General features: G+C 41.0%; 1 protein-coding gene across 2 annotated transcripts in view; it reads right to left on the reverse strand.

Annotated features, from left to right (window-relative positions):
* Positions 1–12,760, reverse strand: part of ranbp10 (RAN binding protein 10) — a 32,223-nt gene extending 19,463 nt beyond the window's left edge. The window contains exons 1-2 of one of the 2 annotated variants that reach the window (XM_088298729.1): positions 12,408–12,760; positions 4,534–4,645 (exon numbers count right to left, since the gene is read on the reverse strand). In XM_088298729.1, the coding sequence (XP_088154855.1) occupies positions 4,534–4,645; positions 12,408–12,606 (311 nt within the window). In that variant the 5' untranslated portion in view covers positions 12,607–12,760. Of the gene's footprint in view, positions 1–4,533; positions 4,646–6,998; positions 7,153–12,407 lie in introns of those variants that run through there. The other variant, XM_088298730.1, reaches the window with a different exon arrangement.
* Positions 12,761–16,373: the final 3,613 nt, after the last annotated feature.

Consider the following 16,373-nt stretch of genomic DNA (forward strand, 5'->3'; position numbering starts at 1 on the left):
GCCTCAGAACAAAACATTGTGTTCAAGTTACCACTGGGCCTTGCAAACCAACACTGCTGGAGTGTGGCGCTTGTGGGCAGTTCTGAGAAATGAGGAAAATGGCTGTGAAGATGTCTCCATTTCGATCGTATTCAAGAATCCAAGAAAGCTATTAGAACAGTCTTTGAATTTAATACTTCATATTGGGTGATTTTGCATCAATTCCTAGATATTATTCAAGTAAATATCTGTTACAAGCTTTGCAAAAAATTGTTGTTGAAAAATGTGATTAATCGTGTTTAATCATGGAATTCTTTGTGATTAATTAGTTGAAAAAAAGTATCACTTGATAGCACTAATATATATATATATATATATATATATTTTTTTTTTTTAATTTATTTATTTTTTAAATCTACTACTCTATCACGATAATTTGAAGTTATTCTACAAAAAAATATTTTAAATTTACACTTACATCACAGAACATTATAGATAGACAAAATTTTTCAGAACAGCAGCCTCGATTTTTAAAGAGCTGCAGAAAAATATTGCACAACAATTTTAATTTCAATATTTAACAATGAGTATATAAGATTTACTCTTGTATTGTCTGTGCTTTTGGCGTCATAAAGTTTTCCATATTCCTTGTATTTCATCTTCCGGGTCATTTGCAAATGATGAACACGGAGCAAAATATCAATAAGAAATTTGTTGAACTTTTGTAGAAAAAAAAATTCTAACACCAGAATGACAATTTTGACAATAGACAGTACTGTCAATAAAAAAAATACAAAGTGAAAATATTGTCACTACAGCTCAAACTGGAAACTTATTTAGCTATAACTGCACTAATAACTATGTGCCAAGTACTACCAACTATAGAAAAGCACAAGTTATTTACTTCAAGTAATGAGCCGAAAACACTCATCTGTCATCAGCATCAGGCTTCAGTGAAGATCTGTGGCCATTTACCACATTTCCACCTGTGCTGAAAGCTGTCTCGGAAGGGCTACTTGCGGCGGGTATGCAAAGCATTTTATGGCCAGTTTTGGCAGCCTGGGAAAATCACTTCTTGTGATTGCCACCACTCAAGAGATTGTCATCGCTGTCCACTTCCGGGATCATCAGTTAGTTCTTAAGATCATTTTCAATGGCAGTGGATGGCGAGTCAATTTCTCTTGTGTCTTGTTTTTTTTTCAAGTAACAACCAAATGTTTTTTTAGGTGGCTCCATTGTCTCAGTACTCTCTGCTGCATTCACTCCCGCTGTGGCCTGTGCTGTTGAGGAACCGCGGGAACCTGCCTCTGTTACCATGACTAGCAGCTCAATGGCGATTGCTCAAGAAATTGCTGTAACCTCACCATTGTCATTGTAGCAATTCTTGAAAGCGGGGATTGAGTCTATTTGCCAAAATAGGTCATTGTTATCTTTGTATTTTGTATTTAGGTAATCCAGTTTCTTTGATTGTTTTGGTTAGGTTTGTGCCACCAGACTTAGCTGCCAAGACTCTGGTGTTGAACACTGACAGGACAGGTTTCAGTTAAGACACTGTTATATTCTCACCTGAAAGTGCATCCGTAAACTCTAAGAGGAGCGAGTGCTATGCTTACTGATTCAGGCACCTCAATATCTTGCAATAAGGGTGCCACTCAAATCAAGTGCAATTTTGTGACCTATGTCGTCCTGTGGAAAGTACGACGTCTGCAAGCAATAGCGCCTCAGCAACCAGAACTCGTCAATAAAGTGCACTGACAGAGATAGGTCGGGCTAGGAGGTCCAGCTCGATCACAAATCGGTTTCATTGATAGAAAACATAGATAATGCCCCATTTAATAGCGCAGAGACCTGCAGCTATTCGTCCAAAGCGGCGAAAGTAAGAATAATTTTTTAATGCTAAATTAAGCTACTGCGGCTTTTAATCAGCTAGTTTGTCGTCTGAATGGGAAGAGGAAATTGTCATGCTAATGAGTTTTAATTATTGTCTATGAATTATGAAACTTCTGCCATGAGCCTTTCGTCATTTACGGCTGCTGTTTTTTTTAGGGAAGGGGGGGGGGGTGGAGGGTTAAATGATAGGACGGAAGCGCGACGGAGGGCGATTATTTTTATGAATAAGGATGAGTCGAAGCATGGAAGTCTGCCCAGGTCGCGGACAGAGGACGCAGGACGGAACGGAATAATAGAGTTAAGTGCCCATCTATGGAAATTAGTGATAGCTTTTGGAATATACTGCGACAGTTTACTTTCTTTTTTATAAGGCACATGTTCGCTGAATGCCTCAGCAGTTTTGAATGTTGCACAGATTTACTCATCCTTTCTTGAGCATCGTCCATGCTTTTGGCGTCACATAGTTTTCCATATTACTCATATTTGTTCTTATCTCATTATCTCCGCATTTGCAAGTGGTGAAACAGATTGTTGTCAAGCTGCTCTTCACTGCGACCGTTTTCAGGCATTGCTTACATATAACATTATTTTGACCGATGTCAGTTTTTTAAAAAAGAAAACACTGGAGCAAAGGACGTGGACCCTCAACACTACTAAAATAACACTTCAGAACATTGAACGGTTCCTCAGAACGTAAACGGGAATGCTGGCTCGCTCCTCTCTCTCATCTCCCTGTTACTTTGCATACTCCTCATCATATGTAGTTGAGTTCAATGTGTGCCCCTGTGTTGAACAAAAAAAACATCTGTCTCCTGTTTTTCTTGGAATTGGCTGTTCTTGTAGCCAACCTTTCTCCTTATAGCGGGTTATAAAAAAGACGTGACTGGGACGGGGTGACGGGATATCTTTTCCTTCCACGTCACTTCAGAATTGCATTTCGCCAAAAGGCTTCATGAGCCTGAGGTATGGTGTAGGGCTGGGCGATAAACCGAAAATTTACCGTTACCGAAATGTATTACAATGACCGACATCATTTTGCCCACGTCGGTAAATTCTGTGTCTAAAAAAAAAAAGAAAAAGAAAAAGAAGTCTTTTCTTTCTGCGGCGATGTTCATGCCTCTTTAAGACTGCTACAGCGCATGTAGCCACGTGACTCATGCGCTGTAGAAGAATGTAAACAGAAAACACGTTGGTAGCTGGCGATTCAAATCCTGAAGCGGCTGACACGGCTGCAGACGAGGTAACGTTAGTTGAAATTGTTCCTGTCGCGCTTGTCCCGAAAAGAAATTCGACATCTGTCGTTTGGAAACGTTTTGGGTTCCATAAGGACAATGTTTGAGCAAAAGAACATGAACAACAAAGTGCGTCGTAAGCACCTGAAACAGCGCGTCCAACCTTTTCTTTTTCACCCCCCACAACACAACCATGCTGTTGACTTGGAGCTTGTGCTAAAAGTCCAAAGTGAGGAGCAAGTTTGGACAAGTAACAACAGCCCATAACCGAGGCGACACCATACGAGAGAACGTCTCAGTGGTGGACGCGATAGCCGAGCACATAGCTCTAAAGATATAGCTCCTCTAGTTACAGTGGAGCGCACAGGATTGAAACGCCTCATGAAAGTAGCCGACAAGATGTACGAAAATATTTGTCGCCAACAGCACTTCCCGATATGGACAACATCGGGACGGGAGCGGGGACGTCGAGCATTTTGCATCCACATCCGACTTGTGGTCGAGTCGCAACATGCATCCCTTGTTTGAGCCTGACTGTGCAGTACATAGACGACAAGTGGCGACCGCGCACCGGAGTACTCGAGACGGCATTTTCCTGATGAAGCACACTTGTTTATTTGGCACTGGCATTCCATTGACATTTTTTCCATTCTATTTAGCATATTGTTTACAGGTGACTGGCTCCTTTGCGCATGGCATTATTTATATTGTTTACAAGGTACCTTTACACAAATCTAGGCTTTTGCAAATGGCATTACAGCATCTCGGCACAATCTATTTGCAGAAAAAGATTTTGTGAGAGGTACCCTTTTTCTTCTGTTCTTTGTGACATTGTTCAAATCATGCAAAGCAAGCTATTTGGAATGTTTATACAAATGATTTTTGTACTTTTATTTTTCACTGAAAGTGAATGTGTACCAGTTGGTCAATAAAAAACAGTTAATATGCATTTCCTGCATTTATTTTGATTTTGGTCCTCAGGGGGAATTTATTGTGCATTTATCGTTATCGAGGTAAAATTGCCCCATTTACCGCGATATCGATTTTAGGTCATATCGCCCAGCCCTAGTATGGTGCCAAATAAGTGATTTAATTAAAGGAAACACACACACACACACAGCTGCACAGAAATTTTCGCATGCTAAAAATTTCTTTTCAACAAGAAAACCAGTTTGCGACCGTTAAAACTGTTAGAGAACATCTGGATATTGTTTGTGCAACCTTGAACAAACCCTGACGGAAAAACATTGCTACGTGCACCGACACTTGCAAACTTGGGTCACTCAAGTGAGATACGGGATTAAACCGATGTTGAGTGAAGGGCTACAAAATATTCTGCAGGCTACAAATAGCGCCCGTGCTGCAAATTGGAGTAACTTTGTACTCTACATATATGACAAATAAAGCTGATATTTAAATGGTGTCTGCTTACCCATCTCGACCTTTACTGACAATTTTGACTTCAAAATAGTAGATCCCACAGGCTGCAGGGATTGGATGTGTGGCTCGTACAGATGCGGCATCCTTGTGATTTTTGCCATGTCCTGAAACAAAAAAACATTATGCTTACAAGAAAAAAAGTGGCCAGAATTTCAGGATTTATATTGCCTGGTATTTTTTAGTTCAGGCATCTGCTTTTTAATATAGAACCAAAACAGGTAGGCATTAGAGAGCGAGTCAGATTTTAGTCATTTTAGTATGTTTGAGAATAATACATTTTACATTCAGTCTGCAACAGAAAATAATTGCTGGGGCACTGAGTTAACACTAGTATGAATATGAGTATGAGTTTTAGAGGTTGTCTTTAAGTGCCCTGCAAATGGCTGGTGACAAGTCTGGAGTGTATGGATAGATGGAGGGATGGATATTGTATGTGCGTGTGTGCGTGCGTATTACATTTACTGTCGAGCTGTGCTAAGTAACATATTGTAGTGTAGGTCTGCACGATTTGTTTAGGTATCAAAATTGTGACCTCAGACAAGGCAAATTTGTGATCATCAAAGCTGGATTTTTTTATAGCGCTCTTAAACCTCAAAGCTCACCATGGGCAGGTCAGACTAACCAATAAGCTATGAGCTGATTAAAGAAATGTCATGTCCACATCACACAGTCAACTATCCTTCCTGAGTCTCATTTCCTGGCTAATTGCAAACAGTAGGCGCTAAACTAACTTGCTCTGCACAATGCTTGTGAGCTGCACGGTGCGAATCCTCTCCACTAAAGCTGCTTTTTAATTGTGCTGGTTCCACACCAAAAACGGCCTTGCTCGGCCTTGAGTGGTCACTTTTCCATTCCACTTTTTTGGGGCCAGGTGGTTACAATGGACCCGCTCTTCATAACCTCCACCCCAGATGTGGTTCTAAAATTCATGCCGACAGGGGCCGTGAGATCTGTCATGTGACTGTCCAACAAAGGTAGGCTTTTCTTACGCGATGCAGCAATTAAAAACTGTAAATTTCCTGCTTTTATAGCCAGCAAAACAGAGCTGGCTGCCAGCATTCTACTTTGTAAAAATACAGGATACAGTACAAAGCGGTTACAGCAATATGTAACCATATTTCCGATTTTATATGTCCTAACTTAAGAAATAAAGAAGTTTGGGGTAAAAGAATTTTCACAAACACTCGCATCACTCCCTTGCCGTAATCACTAGGATGAGAGGTCAACTTCGGAGCTGTCCCCAACGGTTGTGGCCCCTGTCTTAAAGGGGTGGCGGCGACCGCTGAAGGACTTTGGACGCAGGAGAGTGAAGACTACGCGCTGGTGAGAGCTTCGTTTGCATTCACCTAATTAATAGTGTCCAACCTCTTTTAACAAGACGCGACCAACTTTACCGTGTTTTAAATTTTCAGATTGTTGTCACCTCACCGTCTGAAGAGACAGAATTCGGAAAGAGTCAAACGTGACTGTACCATGTCACTGGCCTCTTTTTATATCATCCTCCTAAACGGCTACATTAGCACGAAGCAGAATTGAAATATCTCGTAAGATGCAACAACTGGTGTTCCCATTTTGCTAAAGTCTGTAACTGCCATAGAAAGTCAACTCACACAAATAGTTCCCATGTAAACGAAACGCAAGTTTTGCAATACCGGAAGTCAGGCACATATTTCACGCAAAGGCCTGTGGGGCGTAGGAATAAGGTGGACAGAGCACATGAAAAACAACCCACACAAATTTTTGTACATGAAGTAAAACTCAAATATAAGAAAAAAAACTAAACAATTGAAACCACAAATTAATATAATGTGAAAACAGTAAAAACAATAAAACACAGTACCTAAACACAACCAACACTAAAATATGTCTCACAGGGCAGTAGAATGCCCCAAAATGGTCACATTTTCGACCTAAAATGTAATTTTTTTTTTCCTTTCTTCTGATTTTCCTTTTTTTTCGTGACAAACATCTATAATACACTTGGGAATTTAGGATAAAAATGCTTATTAATTATCAACAACACAGACAGAAAAAACACTTGACCATCAAACACTAAGGCATGGGGTGAAAGTAAACTCAATGAGACTAGCCTAATCGCAGCTGTTATTAATCATTTGTTTCTATGCCGAACCTTCTAAATTTGTGTTCACGAGAAAACTGTCAGTGGAACTTTCATATATTTAAAAAAAATGTGCATTGTTTGACTGTCAATACTAATGAAACATTTTTTATGATTTTTGTAATAAATGTATTCATTGAAGCTTACATTTTAGTGAGTTTAGTACAGACATAGCCATAAAGGCAATGGTACAGTATAAAGATGATATACAAATAAAAAATAATCACATAGATTTAGCAGATTATATCATGAATATATTGGGCCACGAACTCAAAAAAAAAGTCTAGCTTGCATAACTCAAACAATGAACAATAGCCAAGTGGGTGATGAGTGCCTACTTCCTCCCAGTAAACCTTGTGTGCCAGAGAAGACAAATCCAGGACTGGTCGCCAGTCAGTCGCAGAGCACATGTAGAGAGAGAGGACCATTCATCACGCTCACATTAACAGTGTCTTTTGCCCGCACGAAAAACAGCCGTTCAACTCAACTGCAAATTCTGCTGTCAATACCCAAAACATGCACAGCATGTGAAATTTGCTGATAAGTATTATCAGCAAATTTCGCGTTCTGCACTGCCGGCCTTAAAAACTTTAGATTTTTTTTGTGTTTAAGACGTACAATTTACACACCCACGTATAAGTTGGGGGTATAAATTATGTTGTTTAAAAACTTGCAAAATAAAATGTGAGTTGAAAATGTTGCAGTTTCAGCAAGTATTAATCAGAAATACATGAAAATGGAGGCAAATGTGAATATTTACATTGCGTGTGAATTTAAAATGTCATCTATTTAAGTCTGTCGCTCCCCTGGAGCATAAGCCATCAACAACAGACGACCAGAGTGCTCCGTCCTGTGCTGCTCTTTCAAGCTGATTCCAGGTCTTTCCCATCCTCTTGATGTCGGTACCGAGGTTGCGGCACCAGGTGTTTCTTGGCCTTCCTCTTTTTGTTTCCCTTGTGGATTCTACTTCAACGTCTGCCCTGTGATGTTGTTCGCTGGCTTCCTCAGTGTGCCCGTGCAGTACCGGGGGGGGATGCTTGCCAAGCAAGCACAGAATAGGATTGCGATTTCCGTACCATGCATGTCGCAAGAGGTGACTTAGAAGGGTTGGGCACGGGGCTAACAAGTAACAATCCTATAATACATTAAAAATAAAATTTGTTACAGAAATGCCAACAACAGAGCAAAAGACTCGTGCCCTGGGAGATGAAAAGGGCTCAACAAGAGGACGTATGAAGCCGTGTGGTGAAAGCAGTGAATCTATCTCGCATCTATCAGGTGATGAGCAATGCATCTTGAGTAATGCGGTTGAAATGGGCATGCGACCAGCGTTGCCTCGCACCTGCACTGAATTCATTATTGATATGGGCGCAACGAGTGCTGGCGTCATCATTTGCCCTGGTGTTGGTCTTACAAAAAAAAAAAAAACTGCTCCAACAAAGAGCACTTCCCAAGATACTGTTGTTAAAGTTTTGCAACATACAACCTCAGATATATACTGCGGTTGCAAACAAGAGCTTCATGAGTAGATATTAGTCATGACCGATATGATTAAACATGTCGGATGTCTACAGTCATGCCAGATATCTCAATAATGATACAATAACGATGGTTTGGGTTCAGTGAAAACTAGCTTTATTAGGGGGTGGGGGTAAAGCAAAATCTAAATCCCAAAAATTATGGAAAGGGCAGGGTGTGTGTGCGTGTGTATATGTGTTCTTCTGTACTAATTTGTCCATGCATGTGAGGCTTGACGCATTACGTACGTTTAGTCCTCAGGCCCGCTGTACGATGCTTCTGAACCAGACATAGACCGGCCCAAAGAATAAAATAACTGTTGGCCACTCACCCCTGCACATTGGGTGATTTAATATATGGACGCCGTACAATCCGAACTGTGGAAGCCAGAATTGCGTTTTGATGCTCCCTATACACTATGTTGTACTGTATCTTAATCCTCAAAAAGATAAGAATGCCATTCAAGGAACACAAAGGTTGTTATAGAATTGCTATTGAGCCCCTTCGCTAAAATCAACTCAATTCAAATTTGGCTGAAATTTGCAGCTGTCCACATGGATCATCGATAAGCCAATCAGTGTATTTTAGATAAATGGTTTGTGGTCAGATGAGACACATATTGAGGAATTTGGTCACAAGTATGTTTGCAAGAGTCAAGGTCGTCATATGGATTGTGACTCAACCGCAGCCCATCGCAGACGTGGGGCATCACAATCACAGAGCACAAAGCGCAAATTGAAATTGGCATTTGGCTATCATTACATTGCTACTCCAAATATCATAGAAGGAATAATTTTCAAGGAATACACTTTTGTCATGTACATTGTAATGCTGTGTAATCTCCAGCCGTGCGCGTAAATATAGTCCAAAACTGTTATCATGGATGCAGTTACAGTAACCTTCAATCATTGTTCATACAATTTAAGCGTCGCAAAACTAATACTCTCTTGGAATGCATGTATAACAGTCGACCATTCATCCGTCTTAGTGCAACCTCATGTTTTTGGCTGGCTTATTATGGCATAGGACTGTTTTCTTGCCTGTGAAGTACGATGCTGAGAGGGTCAGAGCTGGTTAACATCAGAGCTGGCAAGTCTGTTTTTTTTTACCACTAAACCACGTATACATTCAAAGGTGATCATGTTCGTATGCACAATATAATCTTAATGCACTGAGGCGAGTGGCATTTATCTTAAAGAAGTTAAGGTTAAGCAACACTTTCATTCAGCGCAAGTACGCCACAAAACCCACTTGCACACATGCATGCAATTCTTTGATGGTTCGGCATGTCTTCTTCACTTATTCGGCAGACAAGGGTCACAAAAATGGTTGACGCATTTAAAGCACACTTTCCTGCGATTGTGGCACAAATCTAACGTCCATACTGCAGCCCCTGCTGACACCACGCAGAATGCCGGGGTCAGAGCTGACTTCCTGATCATTTTTTTAATTGAGATTATATTTAGTGCAATTTCTATTGATGTTCATCAGATCTATCGTGATACATATTGGTTTTCAATTATTGCCCAGCCGTGCACTACAGTAACTGTTGTTGATAAAAGCACCTACACAGCAGTGAAGAAGAGTTTTACAACAGAGCTCTGTCAGGCATCAGAAAATCTCCCTGCTCTTCAAAGGCCCAATCCCAATAACGACACTACACTCTACAGTCCTAATTGAAGTGTACATAGAGCGCAGTTGACAAGGGTGCGAAATTGCAGAATTGGGACAGTGCGTGTTACGTCATCAACTTGCACCACTGTGTTGGATCTGCGTCACACATGGCGACATTGGTTGTTGTTTGGGCAATTTTTCTGCCTTAATTGATTAAAACTGCAGTCAAGTAGTGCTAAAATAAAAACTATCTCAGGTTTCCAGTTAATAGCATCTTAGGCTCCACTATTAGCGGGCCCTGCACTATCTGCCGTGCAAGTGAATGCAAGTATGGAAACCACACTTGGACAAAATATGTAGGTGACTTTAAAACTTGTGATTAAAACGTGTAAATTACACATATACAATTTTTGAAATTCAAAAATGACATTATTTACAAATGAAAAGACATTTTTTCTGCACAGGCACAGTAATTCTACAGAATGTCACTTGTTTTCCCCTATTTGGTCAAATCCACATTGAATTGTAGGTAATATGCTTTGATTGAGAGGCCATGGATGCAGGCTCAGGCAAAGTGTGGAACAAGGGCACAAAGAGTTAAGTATGTATGTAGACCATTCCTCACATTGCACAATTCTGTAGTTGTCGACTATCTGAATGTGTATGTGAGTTTCATTTTAATTACTCCTTTTATGTCCATTGTAGTCAAACCATAGCATAAGTGTGGATGAAATTAAGAAAAACACAATAAAAGTAATGTTTCACAAATTTCAATATGGTTGCGATCAATGTCGAATTGTGTGTTGACATTCATAGAATGAAGTGTGTATATGTAGACCATTCCTCACGTTGCAAAATTCTGTGTCACATTACTGAGAATTTGGGGGTTCGGGGCCGTGCTAAAAGGAACAATTTAAGTAATTTTCATTCCATCAGAATCTGATCATGTAACCCAAATAAGTAAACAAAATGTATGAATGTCTGGGTTTCTGCTGTGACTGCAGTAGATTAGGTTTGTTTACAAGAAGAGTTCAATGGTCTTTTTTTGTCTTATACACTCGTCCCTGACACAGCTGCCCGTCTTGAACAGGGTAATTTGGGGTCAAAACAGCATCCAAACCACAAGGGTGAGGTACTAGGGCAGTAGCTGGAGCAATTAGCAAGATTGTATCTATAAAGGAACCATTAATTCATCATACCAAAAACACTTGAAGAATAAATAAATTGAGGAACTTTTAATACGCGTTTAGCTCTAAATATCTAAACCATGACACTGCATGTTTTAAGTAAACATCAAGGTTAAATGTAAAGTGTTCAGAACAAGACTACATGAAAGGGAAAAAAAACTATGCATCGGGAAGCTTCTATTACCTTAAGTGTGAGATATATTAAAATCGTACCCCTTTTATAAATTCATGATATAATCAGAGGATTATAGCCGTCTCTGCCTGTCAGCCTCGATTTGAGCAAGATGGAAGGCCTTTAGCAGCTATGCACAAAAAGAACGACATTTAGCAGGCATGTCAGTTGTGACACGTACTGCAGAGTGCAGAATCATGTTTAAGTCACGTTTTAGTGATGAAAACAGAATTAATAGTGTAAATGAGCTAAATTGAAGCCTCCGTGTTTGACAGTTTGACCTAATGGCAAGTAACAGAAAACAAACCTTAGAGCATGGCGTGATAGAGATCACACATTATCTACATGTTATAAAAACTGACATTCTTGTCATCAGAGTGGGCGACTGATAATACTGCAGGACAAAAATACTTTTGGGATTAGCAAAATGTCGACGATCAGATTGACAACAAAATAGGTGTATTCGGCCTTATGTATGCGCAGAGGCCTACAGCAGCTGTTGAAAACGAGCTGTTTGCTTGTTAAGAGGCATCAGACTGTTGTGCTCGAGACAAATTCGGATTCAACTGAACTGGGCCGTTTGTCTCATGAGGCACACCGTCAAGCTAATTTGCGTTGATTTTTTTTTCTAGATCGAGAACGGTGTCAAGTATGAGATACACTATTTGGGGTGTTAGTTCGTGACGAAAAAAAACAACAATCAAGTGAATCGTTCCACTCAGTGCTGTCGTGTTAAAGGTTAACACGTATGTTTCGGATCCATCTTGTGGCCTGTTTATCCTGTCATCCTAGCTTCCTACTAGCATAGTCAAAACTCGATTCGGAAACGTTGGTTAGCCATTGGCTAACTACTGTGCTTTAATGTCTTTTAGCTAGCTCCGAAATGCCAGCAGAGCCCTCGATGTACATCACAAATGGTCTTTGACCCAGAAATACAAACTATAGAGTGCGTCAACCATGTCAGTGCAAAAAAACAAGGCCATTGGTGACAAATAAGGAAAGGAAGCTGTGGAGATGAAGGGTGAATGTCAGTAATGTTTTTGGATGTGTTGTCGAAGTAAGTGAGTTCACCATTTGGGCATGTATCTGTTCGTCATAGAAACAAAGCAAGGCTAAGGGCAAAAAGGCAGCTCTGACTGGATACACCATTCACGCCGTCAACATGATAATAGAGTAAAAGACAATCATTATGGCAAATGCTACCACACTATGTGACTAACGTTACGACTCTACACAGCGTGAAACCAATCTCTAACCTTTGTAATGGACCCTCAGGTTGTTCTGTGACAGCCCGATGTAGCTGTATTTATCCTTGGGACTCCATGATCGGGGTAAAGGGGTCTCTTCCTCGTTCACGGCCGGGTAAAGACGTTTGAGTCGCTCATTCAGTTCGTGTTCTTGGTAATTAAAAACAGGATCCCCCAACGACAGGCTCCCCGCACCAAGCTCTGCCATTTTTGGTTTGCGTCTTTATGTTCGCTTCTTTCTATGCAATCCCCGTGTCACTTCACTGAAACTGTAGGCTCAAAGCAAGAGGGGACTGTGGGGAGAAAATAGCAGCGGTGTGACATCCCCGGATAAGCAGCAGAATGTAGTCACTGTAGGCTGAAACAGTGCCCTATGGGTATTGTAGTTTTCAATTCCACTCTTTCATGCTAACGTATCCGGAAAAGACTACACTGCCTTGCTACCGCACCCTGAGGGGTCCTTAACTAATCAAGGTTGCTGGAAAATGTAGTTTTCCTGATTAAATGTTTTCATGCCATCTGTACATGCTTTCATATAGGTTTATGTTACACTGTCCACTCTTCATATTGGATATGTTAACCAAGCAAGGTGCTATATCATAAGTGATGTATGAAAAATTTCATAAATATTATTATATTAGTCTTAGTTGTTATAAATCTTTAATGGGTGTTTTTGTTGTTGTATAATTTTCGTAATGTGCATTCCCTCAAAGAAAAAAGTAAGTTTAATTTGTGTGTGAGACTTTTTCCTTTGGAAAAGTAATCAGGCGCTCTGTGGCCTACTATATGTGGGTCTTTCTGTTGTTCTCTGTTGCTTTGGGAACACAAGGCAATCCGATGATGTGGGTACTGCGTAGAACCATCCGGATCACATTGTCGAGCTAATCATTTATCTGTCTGCATAACGAATAAGGGATACATAATATATTGTAATAACAGTTACAATCAACGTTGAATGTGATACACAGTTGTACTGAAAGGAAAGCAATTACTTCAATGCAGGTCCAGACATCAACACAACTCTTGATGGACCTTGATTTTAACAAATTCATGCTATTAACCTAAAAGAAGCAACATATAAGGAACAAAGATTGAAGGTAATATGATTTATTGATAAAGATATAACAAAAGTACATCAAGTTCAATATTTAATGTATAAAAACCAAGCACACATTATGAACAGGATACTTCAATAAAGATTCAATTAAAAAAACTAAATAAATCATGTTGTTTCTTGCCAATCCACTTCCGATGCGAAAGATGCAACGTAGGATGATCTTTCAATGGCACTAAATAAATACACTTTGGAGAACAAGTAGACCGAGTAGTGTGGCAGACATCAACATGTCCGTATGCATGGACATTGTTGTAATCAATATGTGCTTCTACCTTACCCGCATAAAGGTCTGAGTACTGCTTTGTTCTGGTGTCTCAGCGGCTTAATTAACGAGCGCGGAATCTGCTCGCATTATGGACATAACGTCCCTAACATCACCGCCTGCGCAAACGGTTGAGACAAACCAAACCCTCAGGCAGTTAAAGTCATCCCCCACTTTTTTTCATTCACTATATTGTAATTGATTAGTCAACTTGTAAATTGGCTCTCACATTATTTCAACTAACATTGTATAGCATCATTTTATGAGTCAAACATCCATTGCAGACTGATCATTTGTGGTCCCTTCTCCAAGTTTCTCATTTTTCCCCAGATGGGGTTTTGAGTTTTTCCTTAACCCTCCTCAGGGTTAAGATTAGGGGATGTCGATTGTGTGTATGTAAAGCCCTTTGAGACTGTCTGTGATTACGGGCTATACAAATAAATTAGACTTGACTTTGACTTGACTAACATTTTAATCTTTTCTTATTTGACACATTTTCAACAGTTTAGGTTCACATTGTTGACCAGTTAGACAGGCCCAGTCCATACAGTATTCAACTATTTTATAACCAGTTTAAAGGAATGCATTAGTTTTAGATCACCTGTGTAAAATCGAGTGAAGCAATGTAAACGTAGAGCAGTAATCTGTTTTTCAGTTTTCAACATCTTGTTTACATGGTTTATTTGATTTTTTTTGTTATTTAAGCAAAGTGATATGTTAAGATGTACATCCCTTCTTCAAATATTATTTACAGGTTTCTTGTGTGATACAATGTGAGCAAATATGCAAGTAAAATAAATAATGAACATATGCCACTGTACGGTACGACAGCAACCGTGTTTAAGGAATTGTGCATAATTGGGTTGACAAGTTGCACGTTATTTGATGTAACAATCTGGTGGCGATGCATCACTGCATTGCTGCCCTTGCGCCTCGCCTCTATTACGTGGTCCTGCTGGTGTGAAGCCGTTAAGGCTAGTGGCAAACTGATTGGTCAAAGCTAGCAACACGAGGCAAAACCTGATACATGGCCTTCTCAATTGGTATAGGCCTTATCTTGAATTAGTCACTGATGGAGTACAGCTGGTAGATACCTACACAGTCGGTGTGGGGTTAACTTTAGTCCCAACTCAGTTATGGTGTGAATTTGAGCAAGAATCAGATTGATTGTTTATGTATGTTCCCTGTGATCGAATGGTGACCAGTCCCGGGTTTAGTCTGTTTTTTTGCGCCCTAAAGTCACTTCCTCGTCCATCTGCGCCCTCTGGTCAGCTCCTCAATGGACCCACTCCAGTTTGCATACCAGCCTGGCATCAGTGTGGATGATGCCATCATCTGCCTGCTCCACACTTCACTCTTCCACCTGGAGAAGGCGGGGGGCACGGTGAGGATCAGGTTCTTTGATTTCTCAAGTGCTTTCAACACCATCCAGCCCGCCTTATTGGGAGACAAGCTGGAGCAGGCGGGATTGGCCCACCACCTCATCACATGGCTCCACGACTACCTCACAAACCGGCCACAGTACGTGAGGACACAGGACTGTGTGTCTGACGTGCTCCTCTGCAGCACGGGAGCGCCGCAGGGAACTGTTCTGGCTCCCTTCCTGTTCACCCTCTACACCTCGGACTACAAATACAATTCCACAACCTGTCACCTGCAGAAGTTCTCTGATGACTCTGCGATTGTCGGCCTCATCACTGACGGAGACGATCGGGAGTACAGAGGGGTTACGCAGGGGTTCGTGGACTGGTGTCAGCAGAACCGCCTCCAAATCAACGCTGGGAAATCCAAAGAGCTGGTGGTAGGATTTCCGCAAGCGTCGGCACTCTCCACCTGCACCAGTGAATATCCAGGGAACAGACGTTGGGAGGGTCTCAACTTACAAGTACCTGGGTGTTCATCTGAACAATAAACTGGACTGGAGCGACAACACAGATGCTCTCTATAGGAAGGGTCAGAGCAGACTCTTCCTACTCAGGAGGCTGAGGTCCTTTGGCGTTCGGGGAACACTCCTCAGGAACTTCTATGACTCGGTGGTTTCATCAGTCATCTTCTATGGAGTGGTCTCCTGGGTAGGAGGCATCTCGGGCCGGGACAAAAAGAGACTGGACAAACTAGTGAGGAGGGCCAGCTCTGTCCTGGGCTGCTCCCTGGACTCTGTGGACTCATTGGGGGGCAGGAGGATGACGGCAAAACTGTCATCAATGCTGGACAACCCAGCCCACCCACTCAATGACATTCTGAGAACACTCCACAGCTCCTTCAGTGATAGACTGTTACACCCTCGCTGTACCAAAGAGAGATTTCGCCGCTCCTTCCTGCCGACTGCTGTCAGACTTTTTAACAAGAACATTGGGTCAGGCCTACAAACGGGAGGGCATTAGTGCAATTGTGCAGTCCTCGGATGCAATATATACTACTACTGTACTTTCAGGCAATGGTGTACTTAAATATTGACCAATGATGTATTTTGTTTACCATTACAGTTTCTTATAACAGTACTTCTATCACTGCAGCATTTCTACCATTGCAGGACGTTCACTATTACAGTACTTTTATCATTGCAGTATTTTTCTATCGTTGCAGTACTTTTACT

Source organism: Idiotropiscis lumnitzeri, chromosome 6 (genome assembly GCF_059441095.1).
Source record: "Idiotropiscis lumnitzeri isolate Australia: NSW breed Sydney's pygmy pipehorse chromosome 6, RoL_Ilum_1.0, whole genome shotgun sequence".
NCBI classification, from domain to species: Eukaryota; Metazoa; Chordata; class Actinopteri; order Syngnathiformes; family Syngnathidae; genus Idiotropiscis; species Idiotropiscis lumnitzeri.